This window comes from Cyclopterus lumpus, chromosome 15 (assembly GCF_009769545.1).
Source record: "Cyclopterus lumpus isolate fCycLum1 chromosome 15, fCycLum1.pri, whole genome shotgun sequence".
NCBI classification, from domain to species: domain Eukaryota; kingdom Metazoa; phylum Chordata; class Actinopteri; order Perciformes; family Cyclopteridae; genus Cyclopterus; species Cyclopterus lumpus.
In genome coordinates, this window is record NC_046980.1 from 2,635,673 (window position 1) to 2,662,000 (window position 26,328).

General features: G+C 45.4%; 1 protein-coding gene across 1 annotated transcript; it reads right to left on the reverse strand.

Annotated features, from left to right (window-relative positions):
- Nucleotides 1-279: 279 nt before the first annotated feature.
- On the reverse strand, nt 280-26,328 carry bean1 (brain expressed, associated with NEDD4, 1). The gene is given in 5 exon segments (XM_034552455.1): nt 280-595; nt 6,681-6,822; nt 7,067-7,270; nt 25,498-25,592; nt 26,318-26,328. Coding segments are annotated over 5 exon segments (768 nt in total).

Below are 26,328 nucleotides of genomic sequence, written 5' to 3' on the forward strand. Positions count from 1 at the left end.
TTTGTCCAAAAGGGGGGCATCACTTTTGTTTTTTTTGTTTTATAAGAGAAGCTTTCTGAGTTATTTTAAAAGTTCGTCCAGAAGCTGGTGTCCACAGAGGAGCTGGCTAATTTTCAGCCTTATAAGGTGAAAACTGTGTGTGTGTGTGTGTGTGTGTGTGTGTGTGTGTGTGTGTGTGTGTGTGTGACATCTCATTAGTGTCCACAGTCTTGGTGTCACACCTGCTCCGCCCCCCCTCGTCAAGTGTTTGTTGTTCTTCTTTTAATCCAGCTAGTCCTCCTAGAGGATCTGGTTGGCCCCCGGTTGCCGGGCGTTGCCGTCGTCCCCCGTCTCCGATTGGTGCTTGTAAAGGTCACATGGCACGAGGGGGAGGCGCCGCCGCCGCTCGGGCGACACGGACTCGTACGGCGGCGCGGCCTCCGGCGGGAAGGAGATGGACGCCACGTGCTGGTGCTCGGAGGGGGAGGACCGGGCGCCGTCCGGCCGCTCCTCTGGCTCCGCCCCTCTCTGACAGGGGTCCAATAGGGAGTAAGGAGGCGGGTCATCTGAAGGTATGTAGAACTGAGGCGAACACGGGCCGACGCACTCATCGTACCTGTGGAGATAAAAAACAAAATGAAGGTGGATTATTGCACACAATGTTTCTGTAAATTGTTAATAATAATATGAATTAAAAATGATTATTAAATATTTAGAAATTATTTTTATTATGATGTTAAAGATAAGATAATGTTCTGTTGTTTGAATAGAGTAGAACATTGCTCTTTAATAGATTTATTTTTGAATGTTTAGATGTTTTTAAATGTCATGCTTTTACGATGTTTATTCACAGGACCTGGAACCTGTATCTCATCCCAGTTGGCAGCTCTTTTATATCTTTTTTTAAATCTCTTTGCTAACTCTTATTATACATTAAGTGCTGATATTTGTCTAGTTTCATCTGTCCGTGGAAAGGAAGAGAAATACGCTGCAGAGAAACGTTTTATGTAACTCAAACAACATATGAAAAAAACAAACAACAACAACCCCAATGCCTTTCACGCCCACCCATTTGCACACATCCATATTTGTGATATATTGGACCCCACATGCGCACACAAACAAACTCCCACACACACACACATAAACCGTGCTGGCTGCCAACGCGGCGCTGCACATAGTGTTTGCTTGCACGTCATTATTTAAAAAGAAAAAATGCGTGCAGAGAATATCACATTGCAAAGTTCACTTGACCTTTGGCTCGACCTTTTTAATACTCCGCCCACGAGATTCCTCTAGTGGTGTTCGAGAGGTCAGAGGTCAGAGGTCAAGTTGCAGAGCGGCACGCCAGGAGGCAAAGTCACAGAAGGCCGAACGGGGAACTCTGGTTTGGACAGTTGGATTCTCGGTTTGAAATTCAATGTGGATGGGGACCTTTTAAAAAAAAATCATCTTAAAAAAAAAAAATGGTGGGAATCCTGTGTGTCCGTCTATAAAGTCTACAAAATGTGATGCGGCGGCACACGCGTGAGACCGGTTTCCGTGGTAACGTTATGTTGGACATCCGTTGTGGTGTTAAAATGCTCCTCCAACGTCTTCCCTCAGCCAGAGAGAAGAGAGAGAGAATAGAAGATGTGCCATAGACAACAACTCAATAGAGTTATACAACCTGTGTGTGTGTGTGTGTGTGTGTGTGTGTGTTGAGCTCATGATAGATGATGATGGGGGACAGGAAGCAGTAAATCAGTATAACTCAATCAGCGCATGGTTAATCATATCAGTCTGGTACCACCAGTGTGTTGGACCTCTTTCTTTCTTTTTTATATTTCCTCTGTCTCCTTCACCACCCTCTCTCTGTGCATGTGTGTGTTTGTGTGTGTGCATGTGTGTGTGCATGTGTGTGTTTGTGTGTGTGCATGTGTGTGTGTGTGTGTGCATGTGTGTGTGTGCCCACTTGCCAACAGTTTTAAAGCAGCGTTGGAGACTTTTGAATGTGTGTTTCTGTGGTTTTCCGGTTCAACGTGTGTGTGCGTGTGTTTTGTGTGAGAAAGAAACAAAGAGATATTTCATCCTGCATGTGAGGACAACGCTCAGTCACACACACACACACACACACACACACACAGTGGACAGATAAGTGGTGAGGTGAAAATTGGTGACGAGGAGCGTGTGTGTGTGTGTGTTTCAGAGGTGTTGTAACACACCATGTCGTTACCAGCCCCTCTGTTCCCCGGTGTGTGTTTCTGCAGGAACCTCATAATGAGTGTGTTGTTTTACACTTTACGTGTGTTCTGCCAACACGTGTGTGAGTGTGTGTGTGTGTGTGTGTGTGTGTGTGTGTTTGCTAGGTGTGAGAAATACCCGACTGCCCGTTTCTGCTGCCGATCGTGTGAAATGACTCTTGAAACCACGTCGGTTCATAAGTTTGTCCGTCAGGGAGTTCTTTGTTTAAAAAAAACTCTCTAATCATCAGGAAGTGTAAATATTTTACCAGCTCCACAACCCTTCGCTGCTGCTGCCTGTGAGCGTGTGTCCAGAGACTCTCAGGCCTCAACAACTTTTTAAACCACGATTATATTCATGTGAAACCGCGGCACTGCACCGGGGGCACGACGAGAGGGGGCGGAGCCTCCTGTGTCGGTTGTGACGCTCGGCACAGAGCATATGGTCTGTGTGTGTGTGTGTGTGTGTGTGTGTGTGAAGCTGGCACGGCCCTCCTCGCTACCACTGTGAGGTACTCGGCCTGTGGAGAACCGTATAGATGCTACATTCACAGGTGTGTGTGTGTGTGTGTGTGTGTGTGTGATGTGATTTCTCAGCATAAAGCAGCTTTAGATGACAGTTATTTCATCACAATATGCAACGTATGCTCATAGAACATGATGTAGGACATATGATATGATACGAGTCTTTTCAAAACTTCTTTACAGGAAAGTTAGTAAAATACTGACGTGCAACATGTGCTCCCGTATGTCTTGGTGATCTTTATACTTCCTGCTTCGTATCGCAGCGCCTCGTCTAAGGACGCCTCCCACGTAAGAAACGCCAGCTTAAACGCTCATTTAGGAAACAGTAAATCTCAGTGTTGCCTTTTATTAAAACAAATAACTTCATACTTAGGCTAAAATATGTCAGTGTTGTGTGTAATAATAACATCTAAATAAAATTAAAGCTGCTTACTACGATCACAATTGTGGATATTGACCACAATCTAAAAATAAAACAGCAGTCGACTCTCATCTTTCTAATCTTTGTACAACAGTTAACTTCAACTTTTTTCCCGATATTATTACGCAACACAAATCAGAAAGTCAGGAGTGTGTGTGTGTTTGTAAGTGTGTGTTTGTTTGTGTTTGTAAGTGTGTGTTTGTGTGTATTTGTAAGTGTGTGTGTGTGTGTGTGTGAGCCAAAGCTCACCCTGCTTCTCCCTGAGAGGAAGCAGAAGCTTTCAGTCTCCACAGGTGAGCAGCTGATCCGTGAGCGCAAGTTTTTCTGGGACACAGAGTGTGTGTGTGTGTGTGTAGATGTGTGTGTGTATAGGTGTGTGTGTGTGTGTGTGTGTGTTTGTCGGAAGCGTAACGTTCACTGTCTCAGTAGGTGAGGTGTTGATCTGAGTTCTCTGAGTTTCCCCTCAACCATCTGTGGCCGACACACACACACACACACACACACACACACGCGCGCGCACACACACACACACACACACTGCAGGATCATCACACCTACCTGCGTGTTGTCAGGGAACCAAACAACGACTTGTCAGCATTATGGTAAACAAAATGTGCGTTGTGTATGTGTGTGTCTGTTTGGATGTGTGTGTGTGTGTGTGTGTGTGTGTGTGTGTGTGTATTGGCTGGCGTCCCATCGTCCGGCTCTCACACAGGCCGTCCAGAACTCTCTGGTTCCCTGCCAGAGCACTGACGCAGCTAGCTTCCCTCTTCCTCTTTTCCTTTCCTTCTTTCCTTTCCTTCTTTCCTTTACTGTCACGCTCGTGTTTCCACGCGAGGACAAACACCGTGTCGAGGTCTCTGTCCCGTACGGTTCACCGGACGTCTTCTGGAAGCTGTATTAGTCCATGGGAACATGTTCTTGTCCCACAGATCTAAAAGCCTGCAGCATTGCAGCAAACACAAACCCTGCTGCTGAGCGGCTGTAATCCCTCCTGCCGATGATGCATCGTTCAGGCAGAGAGCACTTTGTGTCACCAGATAGCACCGGGAGCGACGCTTTTGGTCCCCCAGATCACAACCTTCAGCCTCAGGTTCCACGTGATGGATGTGAAGGTGCACCGCCATTAAATCGGCATGAATCGAGATCCACCTGTACGTGGATTATCATGTTTGGAGGCTTGGATGGAACCTGAAAACTGAGCAACTGCAGTCGGAAACAATTGGTTCTCTCTCCTGATCACCAGGGGGCGACTCCTCTGGTTGTATAGAAGTATATGCGTCATGTGTTGAAGCTGCATTCTCTCTCCTGACCACCAGGGTGCGACTCCTCTGGTTGTATAGAAGTCTATGCTTCATGTGTTGAAGCTTCATTCTCTCTCCTGACCACCAGGGGGCGACTCCTCTGGTTGTATAAAAGTCTATGCTTCACGTGTTAAAGCTGCATTCTCTCTCCTGACCACCAGGGGGCGACTTCTCTGGTTGTTTAGAGTCAAACAGACCATAAAGGAGGGTATACTTTAGGGGCGCGGCTGCAAGGTGATTGACAGGTCCTGCTTTGTAGAAACCTGATGAAACCATAAACTGGTTTAACTTTCTAATTGTGGCTCAATGTCAGAGGAATTCATCAACTATGGCACAATGTTTTGCTATTATAGAACTAAAGTTGCACCTTTGCACCAATAAACGAGGCGTTCATGCTAAACGCAGCGGGGGTATTGAAGCATTTTGAGCCATCTGTAAGAGCTAACTGACAGAAATATCTGGAACCTAGTTGAAATAATCATTAGTATTATTATAATTTAATCATCCCCCTCATATCTGATGCTGAAAGTTGTTACGTTTGCTGACCGGGTGCATCAGGTATTCAGATGACTGTCTAAGTCTCTTTTAATGAACAAATAGAAAAGATAAGACGCTATCCAACCCCAGATCGATTCAATTGGGTTAAGTGAGTGAATGTTTCTGCAGCAGAGGCAGGAGGAGAACAAAGCACACACACACACACACACACACACACACACACCCACCCACACACACTGCAGGGGAGGGATGTATGTGAATTATTAAAGTTGCCAATTAGACCAGTTGACATTTAGATCAAAAACACCATGACATTGGCCTTTAGTGAGCTCTTTCTTTCACTCACTCGCTCTCACACACACACTCACACACACACACACGCACACGCACACACACACACACACACACATAGATAGATAGTGCACAAACGCTCATTGCTGCACCCTAACAAAGGGCACCAAAGGTAGCGGTGCTCCTAATAAATGAATTACCACAGAGGAAGGGTCAAGCCGAGTGGATAGAGAGCAGTGGGGGACACGGTCTGAATGGTCAGTTGCGTTTTTGAGTTGACATTTGACATAATTGGCAAAAGGAGGCGTGGTCTACTTTTTTTTTTTTTTTAAACAAACTGTAGATATTGATGGATGAGGACAGGCTAATGTTTTAAAATGTCCTTTTCTGAATTTTTTAGACTTGTCCAAAACCAACACTGGCTGTCTGTAAAAAAAAGGAAAAATGCCCACAAGGAAACAGAAGTGCCTCCAGATTACAAAATGTTTTTCTTCTCACGTTTGCATGCTAAATATGAAGCTACCGCCAGCAGCAGGCTAACTCGGCTATAAATGTCTTTTAACTTGTCTTTTTAAAAAAAGGATCTCATCCCTTACTCACTATATTGTTGTATCATGTCGCTGAAGGTCTGTGCATGGCTAACATTGTGTAGCGCTGGCGGCTAACGTTGTAACAGGCGGTTAACGTTGTGAATCTATTGTAGTTTAACGTTACACACATTTAATTTGTTGAAACCATTGTGATTAACATTGTAACACACGGTTAACGTTGTGAAACTATTGTAGCTACGTTACACGTAACACACGTTTAATGTGTTGAAAACATTGTGATTAACGTAACACACGGTTAACGTTGTGAAACTATTGTAGTTACGTTACACGTAACACGTTTAATGTGTTGAAACCATTGTGATTAACGTTGTAACAGTCGGTTAACGTTGTGAAACTATTGTAGCTACGTTACACGTAACACACGTTTAATGTGTTGAAAACATTGTGATTAACGTTGTGAAACTATTGTAGTTACGTTACACGTAACACGTTTAATGTGTTGAAACCATTGTGATTAACGTTGTGAAACTATTGTAGCTACGTTACACGTAACACACGTTTAATGTGTTGAAAACATTGTGATTAACGTTGTGAAACTATTGTAGTTACGTTACACGTAACACGTTTAATGTGTTGAAACCATTGTGATTAACGTTGTAACAGTCGGTTAACGTTGTGAAACTATTGTAGCTACGTTACACGTAACACACGTTTAATGTGTTGAAAACATTGTAGTTAACGTTGTAACTTGTGATTAAAGTTGTGAAACGATGGCGCTCAGGTTTAGGCAACAAATATACTTGTCTTGTTTGAGACCTCCACCTCCCCTCCCTCTTTGATGCCGAGGGCCATGAAAGCGTTTTCCGTAGATTCACACTCAAGTTCTTACCGTGGCGGTGAGTCGGGGTACAGGTTGTTGACCTGTGACAGGGTCTCTCTGTATGAATCCACGTCTAAACCGGGAGGAAAGTCTTCTAAGCAGGTGGATCTCAGTTCTCCTACTGAACCTCCATAGGAAAAACCATCCAGACCTGGAGAGACGTCACGCAAAAGCCACATTTGAATTGACAGATTGCAGATTTTTTTTTGCGCACTTATTTCATGTACATATGATTATTTGTACACCAAGTGGACGACAGCATAATAGAAGAATTTCAAAGGTTAATTAAAAGGATTATGTCACTTTTAAAATAAAATATTGCCATTCTCTGGAGAAGCTGAAACCCCCTACTGGAGATCTTTGGAAGGACGTGCGGGTGCGTCGGGCAGACTGACCGTAGCTCGCTCGGAGGTGAGGGTGTCGGAGTCGACTGTCTTTGCGCAGGCTGCCGACGATGATGGTGATGCAGGAGAGGAAGAGCACCAGACCTATAACGATCCCCGCCACCACCAGCGGAGACACCAGGAGAGACGCCTCCCCTCCCGAATCCCTCTCGCTCCGGCAGTCCGGGTACTCCCCATGGCTCTGGTTGGAGCTCACTGCAGGAGGGAACAACCATATTCAATATTCACCTCTTTGAGGCTCCGTTTTGGTCTCCTCCAAACCCCAAAAAGGAGAAGTCTCTGCAGTTGCTGCATGGCTGGTTATCCTTACCGGCTGCTTACAGGACGAAGGAACAGCGAGAGAACCTTTTGACGGCTTTTTCTGTGCAACTTGGTGCACTTTGATGTCGACTTTGAAGCCTTTGAGGCAGCTTTTATTTTTGTAAGTGCCCGAGTTGAAGATTTTTAAAGTGAGAGTGGAAAAGCACTCAACTTCAAACAGCGCTTTGTCTCATCATGCTGACTGTAGTTACCAAAATCTTGACGTTTGGTTAAGATTTAGGAACTTTGTGAAGCATTTTACATTTTTTATCTTTTCAAAAAAGGCGTCTCAACCATAAATAACGTTACAGGTGCACCATGTTGTGTAGTTCCCAATCTAAAATAAGGAAGGATAATATAATAGGACCATTCATTGTTCAATGTACAAACATGAATCTTAGCGATATTAAATCCAACTATATTACTAACCTCTTGCCTTTTAATTAACACGTATATCTTTGCTTGAATTAATCAATTAGCGCGCTGACATTTATGGAGCACGTTAAGTGACTAGCCATAAATAAAGCAATACAATTAAAACATATAATAAACAAATGAGTGTCCTTCGTGACAGCGGTGCACGAGGAGGGGTGGGGGGGGGGGTGGGGTCGTGTTGCGCAACGCCTGCCTTGCACCCTGCACCCATCTTCCCCCTGCTTCTCTTTCCAGCTCTCGTTCCCCTGAGGACTTATTCCATTTCAGATAATTAGAGCTAGAGTCAACACACACACACACACACACACACACACACACGTCTCTTAAGTCATCATCATTAGATTACGGGACGATGCTGTTCCTCTCCATTTCTATTTAACGTCTCATCCGTCTGTTTGCTGTGCCCGTCTACCTCTTCATCCGTCTCGCTGCCAGTCACTATCTGTCCGTCTTCATTCACATCACAGCTGAACGAGGAGGAGGAGGAGGAGGAAGAGGAGGAGGACACTCTAATGTGCCTTTTGGCTTCTAAAGTGTTGGGATGCCGCCCTTCATGCCCTCTCCTACATTGTATGTGACACAAACCTGACGTTTCCTCGAGGAATACGACGGAAGCAGAACCTCGCGGGGCGTTTACAATGTTAGGCCTTTAAGTCATGTGATACTCAAAGCAGGAAGTGCATCATTAACGTGGCAGGAAGTTAATTCTGCAGGAGGAAGTGTTTTGCATTAAAAAACGTGTGCTTATGAATGTTACAATGAGGACAAAAGGGTCTCCTTATGACTTGTAATCACCCCTCGACCTTTACCAAACACCTTCAGGCCCCTGCACTGCCGTTCTTCATCCATCCACCAGGGGCCCTCAGAGAAGTCTGAGTCACCTGACTCATCGCCTGCTCACCTGTTTCCACTTTCCCCTCATCAACCCAGCAGATTATAATCGGCCTGATTTTTGGCTTTCAATGTGTTTTTTTACATCCTACATGACCCATCTGTCTTAGTGAAGAGCAGATTTCATTCTGTTCCTTTATTCATGTTTCGTGCGTCTGCGACTTTGTTTTCCTGAAATGCAAAATAGATTCACTGCACTTTGGTGTTTTGCACATTTAATTCACAGTTAGTACGGAAATTTAGACATACAAGTCTAAATAATCTGTATATTTTAACAAAAGTATTTGGCCCCGTTAACGTGAGCACAGGAAAACCTGGAGGGAATATCTTCAAACTTGGATTTTAAGGATGAACTTTATTTAAATTGTATTTAATTAACATGAATATTTACAGTTGCGTTTTGACTGGCTTTTCTCTTTATTTTTTATTATTTTTTTTATTCTTCATTCACAACTGTGACCGTAGCTCTCAAATGCACATTCCAGTCCTTTTCTATCTACTTCTCTCTTGACGTCACATAAATCTGCTATTGTCTCCTTTTTTTTTGGGAACATCTCTCACTGTTGAAAACGTCATATCGACGCGCTGGACGTCCCTAGCAACGGTAACCGAGGGGGTCAATTAATGTACCTCAAAACTTGTACTTTTTGACACTGACGTTCTTTGCAGGACGTGTCTTCTGCCATCATCAGTGCTCTGAATACAAAGCAGGAGAAACAAATCAAATGACTCCCAATATCGTTTTAATTTCGGTCTCTTAGTGCCTCTCCATCGCCCCCCCCCCCACGTAATTTGGTTTCACACAGATTTCCTGAGAAGAGGAAAAAGTTCTCGCCCCAAACGGTTCCCAGCAGCCTCTATCTCTCTCTCTCTCTCTATCTCTCTCTCTCTCTCTCTCTCTCTCTCTCTCTCTCTCTATCTCTCACACTTCGTTGTCTCCTCTTTCCTTTTTTTATTCTCTTCTCGTCGCGTCCTCGTAAACTTCATTTTCTCTCGTTCTCTCGGAAGGAAAATCTATATTTATATGGATTTTAAATTCACACAAACCCCCATCAGGTAATATCAGTCTGGCTGTCGGTGCACCAGGTTGGTCCACACTGAATCATCTCAACTACTATCAACTACTAGGCATTCATGGTCCCCAGAGGATGAATCCTCTTGACTTTGAAGATCCTCTGACTTTTCTTCTTGTGCCACCATGAGGTTCATATTTGTGTGACCATGAGGAACTTTTAACTGGTCCCCATTTTAATCCTGATGTCTCTATATGACCTTCATATGTAAACAAGACCATCGGGGAGAAGGTTGGCTATTTTTTAAATGGTTATTCTTAATGCTTCTCATCGAAGCCACCATGTCGGATTCTCCTTTAGCTCAAGACCCAGAACCAGCAGAGACCAGTCCACCGTAAACAGACCCAGATGCAGCAGAGACCAGTCCACCGTAAACAGGGAGGGAGGAAGAGAGCTCAGCTCCTCCTCCTCCTCCTCCAGGAGCAGAGCTGGGTCACGCTGCTGGAGACCCAGAACGTATTGCTGGACCCGCTGGAGGGAAGAGGGGGCACGGGAGAACCAGAACCAGGACTTAGAGGGGCAGACTGTCAGACCCCGCTGCAGTAAAATAGCAGGTTTTGTAAAGGGACCCTGTTGCTTAGAGACACTACCACTTTAGTCCACAGGGGGCACCAGAACGAACACTACCACTTTAGACCACAGGGGGCACCAGAACGAACACTACCACTTTAGTCCACAGGGGGCACCAGAACCAACACTACCACTTTAGTCCACAAGGGGCGCCAGAACCAACACTACCACTTTAGTCCCCATGGGGCACCAGAACCAACACTACCACTTTAGACCACAGGGGGCACCAGAACCAACACTACCACTTTAGTCCACAGGGGGCACCAGAACCAACACTACCACTTTATTCCACAGGGGGCACCAGAACCAACACTACCACTTTAGACCACAGGGGGCACCAGAACCAACACTACCACTTTAGACCACAGGGGGCACCAGAACCAACACTACCACTTTAGTCCACAGGAGGCGTCAGAACCAACACTACCACTTTAGTCCACAGGAGGCGTCAGAACCAACACTACCACTTTAGTCCACAGGGGGCACCAGAGCCAACACTAAATGTTCCTTGCTGTAAATTAAGTATCTTTAAATTAATTAAATCTTGAGGAATTCAACGTATCTTCAAGATTTGGTATGCTATCAAAAAGGCACGTGGTTATGTTTAGGAAAAGTTTGTTAAATAAATCAACATTGACGCGGGACACATACACCTCCTGGGTGAAAGTCCTGTGTTTCTAAACCCACCATCCACCCCGACCTCCTTCCAGACGCACCTCGTGGCCTCACCATTGATTCTGTGACTTATAGTGCGTCGCTTCTCGTGCGGCTGCATGACAAAACCGGCCAACAAATACACATTTATTTGGTTCTTTCCAAACTTCAGTGTGATTTAAGACGGGAGGAGGGAGACTTTAAGAGACACACAGAGTGGAGTGATGGTGGAGAAGGGGCAGGCAGCAAGGGAAAAGATTGTTATAAATGGTGATAGTGTTATATTTCAAAAAGCCCTGAAGGGTACGGGACCCAGCTGCAGAGAAATAAGGCGAGAAATATTGTGAGTGTGTGAAGATATTAGCCGTTGTTTGTTTGCCCATGAACTAAATCAACGTAAACAAACAGAAGGGAGTCGGTTACCAAGAACGCTATGAATCTTGCTATGAGACATTAATATTCTGTGCACTATGGTGTCACATGTCCGCCACAATTATGATGTAACCGGTAAACCCATCAGTGTGACTGACAGATGGACACCTACAGAGACTAGCGATGATCTTTGAGAGCGAGAATTTTTATTTATTTATCTTTTGAAAAAGCTGTATAAATAGCACAAATTTGTAAAATGTGTCATTTGTACTCGGCGTTGCCACGGCGTTGCCACGGCGTTGCCGGTCTCTCTCGCATTTCTATTTTATTCTCCGCCACGTGTTCAGACGCATGTGTTCACGCGCATGTGTTCACGCCGCTGTCGGCACCGACTACACGGCGTGCAGGTGACCCTCAAAAAGCATTGACTTCTCAGCGTCGTGCTCAGAGGCACTGCGGCAGCGCTCCTGCTCACAGTGACCTCTCTGGCTCTGTGTGTGAGAGCCTCTCTGCTATATGTTCATGTATAAGTGAAGCGGCGGGCGGTGGTAACTCACTTTGACAGCTTGTCACGAATGCTTACTGTTCAACGTGCACCCACCTCCTCCTCTGGTTACCACGGCGGGGGGCCATGTTTAGGACCCTTTAAAAGGTTCAAGGTTCAAGCTTTTTTATTTGACATCTGTGCCTAGACCAGCAGTCCAGACACATTGGAATTATTTTTGCAGGGTTCTCCGAGTCAACAGAGGTACAAAACAAACACACTATAATAATAATAATAATAATAGTAACCGTAATAATAATAGAAATATGAAAAATGAAAAATATATTTTTATAAAAACACTGTACAAAAGACGTTTGAAAGTCTAGGCAGTATGTGCAGTATGTACAGTATTAACAGTATTAAGTACAGGAACAGGTTATCAAAAATAAACATAAGAAAGGAAAGGAGAGTGCAGAGATAATAAGTAGGTAAGTAGGCTAGTGCTGTACCTAGCTTGTAAAAAGAAAGAAAGAGGGGGAAGGGGACAGTTATATGGGGATATTGCACATGTTCAGATGTTGGTGGAAGTTTGTGTGGGGGTATTGCACTGATTGTGGTATTGCACATTTTTCCACACTTTCAAGGAGTGCGCATTTCTCAGTAAAAGGTGCATGACATTGTTTTTACTGCCTGTGAGCAGAACTACGTCACACATCTATATCTTTGCTTTGTTCCTCAGCCGATGGACGACGCCACGTGGTTATTTAGCTTCATGCAACTCGACTGCCCGACGTTAGCTACCAACTGTTTGGAAAGCCGCTGCATGAGGGATGGAAGGGAACTCACTCCACGAGACGAGCACGCGACCTCCAAAGTCACCAACGTCTGGAACCGGCAGCCGGCGGCTCGTCTTTGTTAAAGCTTTGTGCCGTAAAGAGAAGATTTTAAGAGCAAAACAAAGCAAGCGGCTCCACCGGTGTGATCCCCTCCGCTACAAAGTAAACCAACGAAGAAGATGAAATCATCCATGAGTTTGAAGGCTTATCCGTCTCCAAAACACTAGTTTATACAAACAACTCTGAAAAAGATATCACCGCCAATCATTTCATCTCTGGACTCAAAAGAAGAACGACAACATAAACCTTTATTTTAATTCATTTGGGTTTGATTCTTTCTGCATCAGGACTTCTGTAATCTCTATAGTCGTTGCACATTAATGCAGGACATGGTTTCGATGTCCGGTTTTGGGCTCGTTGCTGAAAGCAAAAAGAGGCCGACATGGAATCTCTGAACCTCCCCTGGAAGCTACTTGTAAAACAACCCGGTCGCAGACGCCGTCTCCCCCAGTTCCTTTTCCCATTATTTGGTGTCGAGCTGTACAGAATGAAACGGAGGAGGAACTCTGCATTAACGGAATAAGCCGAGTCGGCGTCGGACGGACCGGCGACGTGTTCCCGAGACGTCTTCTCCTTCGGTTCCCTCCTCGATTATCGCAATGAACGGCGGAGCTGCAGGTTTTGTTTTTTCCTTCTGGAAGTTGACAAAAGCCATTCTGGAAAAGCCGTCCTGAGGTTGAGCTCGACGAGTAGACGCAGTTAGTAGTGCTGCTGTATAACAGTGAGGCGGGTTCGTCTTGGAGCTGACTTCAATGTAAATACAGTGTCTTGTTGTGCGTCATGTTGAGAAATTAATCAATCGTTATGCTTTGTTAATAAAAGTTGCATCTGTTGGTTAAATCAAGAGAGGCAGACGCACGAGGGTTCCAAAGACCAACGTACAGGTCCCATATCCTGTGTGTGTGTGTGTGTGTGTGTCACAAGCAGCCATTTACTTTCAGGCGTCACAAGCTATAAAGGTTAAGAGCCGGTGATATTGACTGCCGCCGCTTCACTTTGTGCATTAGCTGCATACATTATACAGCGGCGTCGTCATGAGTTACGGCTTCTGTTCCATATGAAATACGCCATCGCGCCGGCCGACCGTGCAGCCGGAGAGAGAGAATTTCCTTCCTTCCAAAACGGCGTGGAATGAAAACAAAGGGAATAAGTCTGTTTACCACAAACTATGTGCAAAAGTTTATTTATTTTGACTTCAGTATAGTTTGGAAGTCTCAAATTTGATATCTTTGTATTTTACTTTTTTATTCAAATGACATTTTTGGCTTTTTAACTGAACTGTATTAGCTTTAGTTTCAGTTCTTCATAAATATGAAGTTTTACTTTGTATATATTTAGTTTAGTTCGACTGTTGAGTTCATTTTTCAAGATTCAGTTTCAGTTTCTCAGAAAGGTTTACTTCTTAAATGCCAGCTGTAATGTCTCAGAACTATTTTAGTTGCATATACCCACACAAAAAAAAGCAAAGTGACGATGCTACAAAAATAAAACGAGCAACAACAACCTTCAATTGACCTTCACCCCCCCCCCCCCCCCCCCCCCACACACACACACACACACTTTCACATCCTCCCGTCGTCCTTCCGTCTTTACTTTCCTTCCCGCTGCGCTCCAGTGGTCTCGCCGTTCAGAGCAGCCCAACAAACCACTGCAGCCTCTCTTCTTTTCATAGCTGACAGCTGGACTGCCACACACACACACACACACACACACACACACACACACACACACACACACACACACACGCACACACACACACACACACACACACACACACACACACACACACACACACACACACACACAACCCTCCTGAGACTTTCCAGCTTCTTCTTCAAGGTCAGAACAGTCTTCAGGCTCTGTTTAGTCGTTAAGAAGAAGGATCTGCATGCTAGAAATGAAAACCAATAGAAAACAGTTTGCTATTTATTATGTGAGATTAAAAAAATTGTGATTATTACGATGAATAGAATATTGAATAAAAACTGATCAATTAAAAGAAATTGGCTTAATTGTACGACTCATTTACATTTACAGTCAAATTTACACCAGTTTACTTTTTTCATTTTAGACCGTTATAGCTTGAATCCTAATTTATTTGCTAATATAAAAAAACATACATTTAAACAAAGTTAATTGTAATTACAATTGGGAATTGCCTCAGAGCGATTGCCCAATCACCAGCGAGTGAGGTGTTTATTTTACATTTATTTAGCTATTTGCTCGTTTACAGTTTATGTAACGTAAAACATTGCAGATCCTGAACAAATAAATATCCGTGACACGGATTCTTCTTAGCTGATGTATTTTAAACAGACCGAGGCTGTGTGTGTGTGTGTGTGTGTGTGTGGGCTGGGGAGCTGAGTGGGATCTGATTCACTGACCCTCAGCCAACTATTTGTAGTTTCTCTCATTCACTAGCATTCGCTGCTTTTGTTTTCTCATATGGACCAAAGGAAGTGTTGTTGTTGTTGCTAAGGTAACAGCTCAAGATCTCCCCCCCCCCCCAAAAATAAATAAAAGTAACTGTCCAAACACTGTGGAGAAAGTTAATTGTTTCAAAGTTTAAAAGAAACCATCCAGTTGGAGCACTGATATGAGTTTGATTTGTTTCTGTATGTTTAAGGAACTTAAAATGAATCCTACCCTGAAACCCTAATTAGCTAACGGACAACATGTATCACACTTTGACAGCGAAGGTTAATTAAGCCGGTCACACTTAACCGTCGGTATCAATGCCGTTTGACCAGCGATGCTCATTAGGATGCATTAACGTCATTGCAGCAGTCTGACCACACAGCTGGATTTTTAAACCAATCAGACAAAGTGACATTGAACACATCTCACCACAGCGTGCAGTCATTTATTAACTCCTGACACGCAGTCCGATAGTAACACTGTTTCATTCCTGAAAAAGGAAGCACAGACTAATATATAATATAATGCCACAACGCAACGCCACAACGCAACGCCACAAAGTAACGCCACAACGCAACGCCACAAAGTAACGCCACAACGTAACGCCACAACGTAACGCCACAACGTAACGCCACAACGTAACGCCACAAAGTAACGCCACAACGTAACGCCACAACGTAACGCCACAACGTAACGCCACAACGTATCGCCACAACGTAACGCCACAACGTAACGCCACAACGCAACGCCACAACGCAATGCCACAAAGTAACGCCACAACGTAACGCCACAACGTAACGCCACAACGTAACGCCACAACGTAACGCCACAACGTAACGCCACAACGTAACGCCACAACGTAACGCCACAACGCAATGCCACAAAGTAACGCCACAACGTAACGCCACAACGTAACGCCACAACGTAACGCCACAACGTAACGCCACAAAGTAACGCCACAAAGTAACGCCACAAAGTAACGCCACAACGTAACGCCACAACGTAACGCCACAACGTAACGCCACAACGTAACGCCACAACGTAACGCCACAACGTAACGCCACAACGCAACGCCACAACGTAACGCCACAACGTAACGCCACAACGTAACGCCACAAAGTAACGCCACAAAGTAACGCCACACGTAACGCCACACGTAACGCCACACGTAACGCCACACATAACGCCACACATAACGCCACACATAACGCCACAAAGTGACGCCACACGTAACGCCACACGTAACGCCACACGTAACGCCACACATAACGCCACAAAGTGACGCCACACGTAACGCCACACGTAACGCCACACGTAACGCCACACGTAACGCCACACGTAACGCCACAAAGTAACGCCACAAAGTAACGCCACAAAGTAACGCCACAAAGTAACGCCACAAAGTAACGCCACAAAACAAAGTAATGCAACAACGACATTTGGTGTCAACATCACTCGATTTATGTACATTTCTTTATCATGATGAATTTGACTTATTCCACACTTTTTGATTGGTCGATAGCTCCATCTCTGTCACCAAATACCAAATTATATTCCATTATTCTACACCAGGATCCTATTAAATCTGATTTATTTATTCAAAAGCAGGGCGAAAGGATCAGTGTCTGATTGGACGGTTGAACCGGTCGCTTGCTTTGTCTGTCGTGATGAAGAACTTTTTGTGGACCTCTCGTTGTTTCTTTGTTACTCACAATGAGCTCGACAGAAAGCCACGAATCAAAGACATAAATAAAAAATGCTGTGAGGAGCAGAATTTCGCTGCATTCAAGTATGGGCGAGTTGGCACCGAGCGTCTTCAGCTCCACCAGATTTAGTTCCCCGTTACGTAGACGTGAGATGATTTAATGTGCTCCTGCAGCACTGAGGACATGGCCCTCTCCTGAGTCATGGCCGTGGTTTGGATTTCTGAACCTGAACCTTAGAACACGGGGACTAATTAACCTCTCGGCTGGTGTCCATTACAATATTATACTTATTAGAAAGAACGGGTTTATTTCACATCACTTTTTGTGTGGTTTCAGCAGTTATTACCTTCCTTTTTTTTTAAAATTAATTTGCTTGTAAGTTGCTCTTAATGCTAAATATATGAATGATACATGTCAGCTAGTTGCAATAATGATCGAATGACAGCTCAATAAGAACAATTAATTATGATCTATACATTAGGCCTATTGTTTGATGAGAATATACCGTCTATCAAAAATATTCTGTTTTTTGCCCTTTTTCCCAAAACAACAATGTTCCTAATAAGCTGTTTTAGGTGGCAAATGGAAATAAATCCGCTAATATTGCCGTTTCCATTCAGCCGCCCATATTCGGGCCAACGTAAAACGTCCCCGTGCCGCCGCAGCCTCATCACCGAGGCCGGAGGGTCGATGCCCCAACGGGTCGTTTATCACGTCAAAACTATTTAAAAGTGGAAGCCATTTTGCTTCTTTGCGTCAAAATAAGTACAAACATATATTTAAAGAAATTACCGGTAGTGGATTTGTTAGAGCGTGCAGTCCTTAAAACCGTGGAATATGAGTGTCTTAATATGACTGTGTCTTAGTGTGTGTGTGTGTGTGTGTGTGTGTGTGTGTGTGCAGGTGCAGGATCCGGTATCTGCACCCCTCGGGATGCCAGAGATATTCCAGCGCTTGCAGAAACAATGTTGTTCCTCCTTTTCTCAACACTATAAATATCCCGTTCAGAAAGACTCCGGTAAAACACGGCCGTTTCTATTCCATGTGCGAGGGCGAGCACAGAGAGGGAGGCACTGAAGGTCTTCAACTAGCATTACTGATGATCACGTTAACTGAGACGTTTAAAACGTCAACGCTTTAAGTTTAAAGCCTTTAAAGTGAAGAAAAGGAATGCGCAGTGTCTTTTATTTTTATTTATAGGCAGCGGATGACGTCGTGGTGGATGTGACATGAAGTGACAGATGTTATCAACTCACTTGTGCAGCGGGCTGGAAAAAACTTCAACCTTCCTACCGCCTGGTCAAAGGACAGCAGACACACACACAGACGCACACACACACACACACACACACACACACACACACACACACACACACACCTCTTCCTTTTCCTCTCTCTGATCCGTCCTGTCGTATGGAGCAGATGTCAGGAGGGCTTTGGTGGTTTTCAGGAGGGAGGACTTCGGCCATTAAACCATCATGTCGCATCACCACCGGAGCGGGCAAACGAGGACGAGAAAAAGAGGAGGCACCTCCTGCACATCGCCGTCAGGAGGTCAACCGGAAGAGGTCACGGAGGAGGTCAAAGGAGCAGATGAAGAATAACATCTTCACCAAAAACTATACACATAAGCTCCATGAAATACAGTTTCTGATTGTTCCACAAGTCAGGAACACAATGCTAGTGCTAACGGCTAACGGCAGCTAAATCTATTTTAAATGCAGTTCCAGGCTACGCGGTTATCTTCTCGGCTTAAAGTTAGTCTCTCGTGTGCAGTGTCACAGCGATATTAAGTTTAATGTATTTGACATACCTTACAATACAGTACAGCTACAAGTTATATGATATTATAGTTGTAATTTTAGTATTGTAAATCAAATTGCTCCGTTAAACAAGCAGTAAATAAATACATTTTGTAAATTAAAATTGGGCCCGTCCTGCTCCATGAGCTGTAATATTTAGTTTATTTCCCATAATTTCCAGTACTATCGAACACAAATAGCTCAGCAACCTTTTCTTTGAGGCTTTTTGCCGTAGTTTAATGCCCTCTGTGTTACGGCTGGAACGACATTGATCTCTCCGTCGGCTCCGCTGGTAAAAGCTGCTGATTCAGGCAGTTAGTGCAGTCGGATATTAATTCATACGTGTATTGAATACCTCTAATACCTCTAATACTCGAACGCCAGCGAGCAAAGGGGAATCAAACGAGTCTGAATACGCACATATTCCCTCGTATCGACAACATTCAACTCCCGGCTCTGTGCGAGCGTCTCTCTTCATAGGCGTCCTGCTGTGCCTGAACAAAATAAGGAAAACATGTCCATTACTTGACCAGAAAGATGAAAAGGGCTCCGTGTCATTCCTGCCTTTCAACATCTACTCGGGTGAACGATTGATTTTTAGGGGCGGAATTGAAAAAGCATTGCGAGAAGACGGTTCTGTTAAAGTGAATGGATATAGATTTATATACGGTTATAGATCCAGATGTGGCCAGCTGTTCACCGGATATCCAGAAGGCTCCTTTAAACCCGAGGCCTGACGGCGGCTTCAAGGTTGACAGCTCGTCAATGTGAGTGACAGGTGCAGCGGCACCGAGTGACAACGGAGAGGGCGGGACGAGCCGCGCACTTCGCTGACTCCCGGCAAACAACAACAAATAAAAAAGGAAAGTTGCGTACAGTAGATTTATATCTATGAGATTTGATGTTGACGGACAGCGGCGACACGTGAAGGTGATGAAATGCGAGCAAAGCGTGACCTCTTAAATCCTTAAGAAGATATCCACTTAACGGCCTCAAAAAGACACAAAACGACCGTGAAGAGACGCGAGACAACCTCAAAGTCACAAAGTGATCAATGAGACACAAACAGACGTCAAACGACCACAGAGAGACACACAGAGACACACACAGAGAGACACACACAGAGAGACACACAGAGACACACAGAGAGAGACACACAGAGACACACAGAGACACACACAGAGACACACAGAGACACACAGAGACACACACAGAGACACACAGAGACACACAGAGACACACACAGAGACACACAGAGACACACAGAGACACACACAGAGACACACAGAGACACACACAGAGACACACAGAGACACACACAGAGACACACACAGAGACACACAGAGAGACACAGAGACACACACAGAGACACACACAGAGACACACAGAGAGACACACAGAGACACACAGAGAGACACACAGAGACACACACAGAGACGCACACAGAGACACACAGAGACACACAGAGAGACACAGAGAGACACACAGAGAGACACAGAGACACACAGAGAGACACACAGAGACACACAGAGACACACAGAGACACACAGAGAGACACACAGAGACACACAGAGAGACACACAGAGACACACAGAGAGACACACAGAGACACACAGAGAGACACACACAGAGACACACACAGAGACACACACAGAGACACACAGAGACACACAGAGACACACAGAGACACACAGAGAGACACACAGAGACACACAGAGAGACACACAGAGACACACAGAGAGACACACAGAGACACACAGAGAGACACACACAGAGACACACACAGAGACACACACAGAGACACACAGAGACACACACAGAGACGCACACACAGACACACACAGAGACACACGATTACTGCAAAGAGGCGCTAAACGGCAACTAGGGGGGGTGGGGGGGGCAAAACGTGGGCGTAAATGACTCCTAACAAATAAAATGGTATTCACTGTCATCAGACACACACACACACACAGACACACACAGACACACACACAGACACACACACACACACAGACACAGACACACACACACACACACATAGACACACACACAGACACACACAGACACACACAGACACACACAGACACAGACAGACACACACAGACACACAAACAGACAGACACACATAGACACACACAGACACACACACAGACAGACACACATAGACACACACAGACACACACACAGACAGACACACACAGACACACACAGACACACACACACACAGACACACACAGACACACACACAGACAGACACACACAGACACACACACAGACAGACACACATAGACACACACAGACACACACACACACACGTCGGTTTTAAAAGGTGGGATGTGTATTTAGATGTGGTTGTATGTGGGTCACAAAACATCAGTGTGTGTGTGAATATGGGTCAGAACACATCATTCATCCTCTCTCTCTCTCTCTCTCTCTCTCTCTCTCTGATAATGCCGGCCCACATTCCTGCCTTCCTCTAGTTTTAATCACCCACTCCGTCCCTCGTCGTCGTTGTTGTTGTTGTTGTTGTTGTTGTTTCCCTCACTTTGATTGTTTTGTCTCCGTGAAGAAAAAAAACCCCACTGATTCCGATGACGTCATCGCTCGAGGATTACGTGAATTAGGATTCAGAAGAATTGACGGGATTTGTCCGTTTTTTTCCTTTATATTCCTCACACACATTTTGGGTATCCGGACTCACCAGGCGTGAAATAAAACACCTCAGTGGGTTTCTGGCACCACGAGGTACGACTTTTATTTTTCTCACCAGCCAATCGGAGAAGTCAGGGCTTTTTTATTTATTTATTTTTTTAACTTAAAGGCGCCTTCAGACCGAAGAGAATACGGGAATATTCAGACAGACAATTTAAAGTATGCAAACATGTTCACGTAGAAAAACCTAAAAATTACACAAGTATGAACCTGAAAAATGAGCACGATGCGCCCCCCACTTTTAAATGTTCAGGTACCCTGCACGTCCGTCTCCACGGTGACGCCTGGAGTCGATGAAGTGGTGAAGTCACGGATCAAAGACATGCACCCTTCACCTCTCTCTCCTCCCCCCCCCCCCCCTTTACCTACGTCCTTGTCAAACATTCCAAGCCACCTCCCTCAATGCCCCCCCCCCCCCTCTCCTGGTTTCATCTATATCTCATCCTTCCTTTTCTTTTTCGTATTCCCCTCATGCTTCATCACCCCCCTCACCCCTTTGCTTCTTCAGGTGTTTTATTATAGATGGATGGATGCTGCTGTTGCCCCTCTTTCTTACACACACACACACACACACACACACACACACACACACACACACACACACACGCATACGCAGAGTTGACCACCTGTGGTGTGTCGTAATTGTCTATGGGCCCTGATGGGGGGCCGGCGAGGTGGAACGGCCTCGGTGTTTGCTGGCCGTGAAATCTCCCCCCCCCCGCGTATGCACGCGCGCCTCATATCCATTTAAATGGATTCTAATAAACGACCTTACGCTGCGGCTCGAGATTGGACGGGCGGCGCAGACGGATGGATAGAAGGACGGACAAAGAGTGAGAGAGAGAGGGGGATGGAGATGGAAGGTAAAATGCCGTTAAATGAAGTTTTTTTTCCCCCCCCCCTCCCATTTCCACAAAGCATCGGGAATGCGATGATTGATGGCTCGGCGGCGGCGGCGCTGATAGATGGGCGTGAGATGTGAGCAGCGAGGGGGAACCGAAGGAGATTCCATTTCCAGATCTGCCCTCGTCTGATGCAACGCGCACGGCGGCGCTCCAATATGCAGATTGTGTTTAGCCTTTATGTTTTTGCAGGGCCGTGAGAGGGTGTGGCATTGACACACACACACACACACACACACACACACACACACACGCATTAAATTAGCGTGTGCATGGCATGCACGCGGCACCTCCATGTTTGTTCAAATAATCTGTAATATCTATGACCCTGTCACATCTTTATTGGTCGAGGTCTTTCAACGTATCCTCGCGCAGCATTTCGTATGATGTCGTGAGAAAAAGTTTTTTTGTGCGTTTTCACTTCAAAAAGTGCAGCAACACGTGTCGATTTCTGCTCGTTAACAGAACAAACTACTAATAATTGTGTTTTGGTGTTAAAATAAGTGACGTTACTTAATACATAAACGTTGACTTATCGTGTCACGTGTTTTTTTGCACGATATTAAAAAAAATATAGAAAGAAAACCAAGAAATAATTAGTAAATACGTCGACCGAGTGACTTTCCCTGAACATGAAGACAGATGTTGGATGTTTGTGCTGGCGGTCGGAGCCTGCAAGCCTTACTCTGGGGCAGCAGCGGCCCTCAGGCTCAAACAGCTGTCTCTTTAAACTGGGAGAAGTTGAGTGACAGTTTTATTTATTTTTACACAACCTTTCATCATGTGAGGAGGGTGTGATCATATTCATCATATTCATGGTCACACAAGCAGAATCTGTAGTTTGGGGTTTGAGGGACACAAATAAATTAATGAATTAATTAATGTAAGAAAATGGAGATTGAAAGGTAATCTATATAAATAAATAAAAACTCTTGAAGCCTGTGACTGACCAGGAGATAAAAACCTTCCAGCTCAACCAATCAGAATCGTCCATTTCATTGCTCTCAAGCCGCCGCTCTCGACTGATGTTTCATTGTTAAATTATACTTTGTTTCTGCTGTTTAAAGGCATATTGGGAATATAATAATAATATCGGACAATAAAAGCAACCGGAAACACTTACAGTAATTACCAAAAAACTTCTGGAGCATCGTAATCTGACACAGTCTCACTCTCCTTTATTTTAAAGCGCTATATATAAATACAATTTATTATTAGTATTATTAAAAATGTGCAGATTTGTGAACCAGATTTGGACAGGGCCCCCTTTCACTGGACCTTGTTCAGGGCCACGGCCTTTAAATGCATTCAGGGTCTTTTCAAAACGTGGGTTTATTTAGTTTTTAAGATTTGCCCAGTTATGTTTTACGGTTAGTGAAGTATTGAAGTTTTTAACTTTTAAACAAGGCAACGTGGACTTGGTTTAACAGGGGACTCGAACGTGGGTCTCCTGGGTGAAAGTCCTGTTCCTGGTGGACCCATCCGGTCTCTAGACGGGGGTCTACATCGGGAGCGCCGCCGGTGGATTTCAGGTGTCGCGGGATGAAGAGAGGGATGTGAATAATGGATCAGTGATGGAGAGAGAGTGAGGGGGGGGGGGGGGGGGGTGGAGAGTGAGAGTGAGGGGGGGGGGATGGAGAGAGAGAGTGAGGGGGATGGAGAGAGAGAGTGAGGGAGGCATGAAAGGTGCACGGAGAGAAAGAGAAACAGATATAAAGGTGTCGAAAGAAGTGAGAGACAGATCGGGGGAAGAGAAAGAGAGCGAGAAAAGGGGAAGGAAGTGGCGTGACGGGAAAAACACACATCCATGAAAAGTCATTTGTCTGTCCCGTCTCCTCCCTCCTACCCCATCTCCTCCCTCCTTCCCCATCTCCTCCCTCCTTCCCCGTCTCCTCCCTCCTACCCCGTCTCCTCCCTCCTACCCCATCTCCTCCCTCCTTCCCCGTCTCCTCCATCCTTCCCCGTCCCCTCCATCCTTCCCCATCTCCTCCCTCCTACCCCGTCTCCTCCCTCCTTCCCCGTCTCCTCCATCCTACCCCGTCTCCTCCCTCCTTCCCCGTCTCCTCCCTCCTTCCCCGTCTCCTCCATCCTACCCCGTCTCCTCCCTCCATCCCCGTCCCCTCCATCCTCCCTCCTTCCCCGTCTCCTACCTCCTTCCCATCTCCTCCCTCCTACCAGTCTCCTTCCTCCTTCCCATCTCCTCCCTCCTACCAGTCTCCTTCCTCCTTCCCATCTCCTCCCTCCTTCCCCATCTCCTCCCTCCTTCCCCGTCTCCTCCCTCCTTCCCCGTCTCCTCCATCCTACCCCGTCTCCTCCCTCCATCCCCGTCCCCTCCATCCTCCCTCCTTCCCCGTCTCCTACCTCCTTCCCATCTCCTCCCTCCTACCAGTCTCCTTCCTCCTTCCCATCTCCTCCCTCCTTCCCCATCTCCTCCCTCCTTCCCCGTCTCCTCCCTCCTTCCCCGTCTCCTCCATCCTACCCCGTCTCCTCCCTCCATCCCCGTCCCCTCCATCCTCCCTCCTTCCCCGTCTCCTACCTCCTTCCCATCTCCTCCCTCCTACCAGTCTCCTTCCTCCTTCCCATCTCCTCCCTCCTTCCCCATCTCCTCCCTCCTTCCCCGTCTCCTCCCTCCTTCCCCGTCTCCTCGCTGCCTCCAGTGTGGTCAGGAGATGTTGCGTAAGACGGAGGTTCATCTTTTATTGAGACGGGAATCTTTCCATGAATACGTTTAAAAAGCTAAAGATTAAAACAAAGGAGACGCACAACAACGGCTACAATTATCCTTAAAATATAAAGACGTGTTTTTGCTGACTCATCATTTAAAATGAACGCTGACTATTTTGAATTACACGCCTGTCAGAGACTCGAGGAAGTGTGAAGAAAGCTGAATAAAATAAAAATAATAATAAATTGAATACATTTACAAAAATAGGATGTCGCATGTTGAATGAGGAGCTTCAAACATTCTGCTTTCTGCATTAATCTGAAATATTTTAATTCTCGCATTGTCTGTATTAACCTGAAACTGTTTATTTATATATAAAACAAAACAAAAAGTACATTTGTTCACACTGACAACGCCGCTTGAGATTATATGTTGATTGTTCCCATGACAGGCGTCCACGGAACAAACAACGCTCGATAACAATGAACAATAAAGAACAATTAAAGCAGAACAAATAAAGAAGGAGGAGTCTGGTTCCTTACCTGAGCAGATCAATTTCATCAGCATGAACACCTGTTCACAGTGTTTCCTATTGGCTCATCTCAACAGGCAGGAAGCCACCTGCAGCGGGTCTCTACTAGAGAGAGAGAGAGAGAGAGAGAGAGAGAGGGAGAGAGAGAGAGAGAGAGATCAGCACATCCGCGAGAAGACAATTTGGGGAGCAGAAAGAAAACAAACAGCAGGCAGGAAGATGAAGAAAGAGAGAAATAAATGAAGAGTGAGAGAAACTGTGATGTTTTACCAAGAGAGAGAGAGAGGGGGGGAGAGAGATGGACGGAGAGAGAGAGAGATGGAGAGACCAAGAGAGAGAGAGAGGGAGAGTGAGAGAGAGAGGGGGAGAGAGAGGGATGGAAGGAGAGAGAGACTGATGTGCGTCACAACCTCCAAGCCCGGCTGTTTATAAAGCCACAGGCGTTGTGTGTGTGTGTGTGTGTGTGTGTGTGTGTGTGTATACACGTGTGTGTGTGTGTGTGTGTGTGTGTGTGTTTGTGTGTGTGTGTATACACGTGTGTGTGTGTGTGTTCTTTGCTCTTTCTGGAACATGGCCACAGGGTTCAAATGTTCCAATCAATACCTGAACCACACACACACACACACACACACACAAACACACACGCACACAAACACACAAACACACACAAACACACGCACACACACACACACGCACACACAAACACACACAAACACACACACACACACACACACAAACACACACACACAGACACACACAAACACACACACACCTGTTACCTGCTCACCACTGTTACCTGTTCACACCTGTTACCTGTTCACACCTGTTACCTGCTCACCAT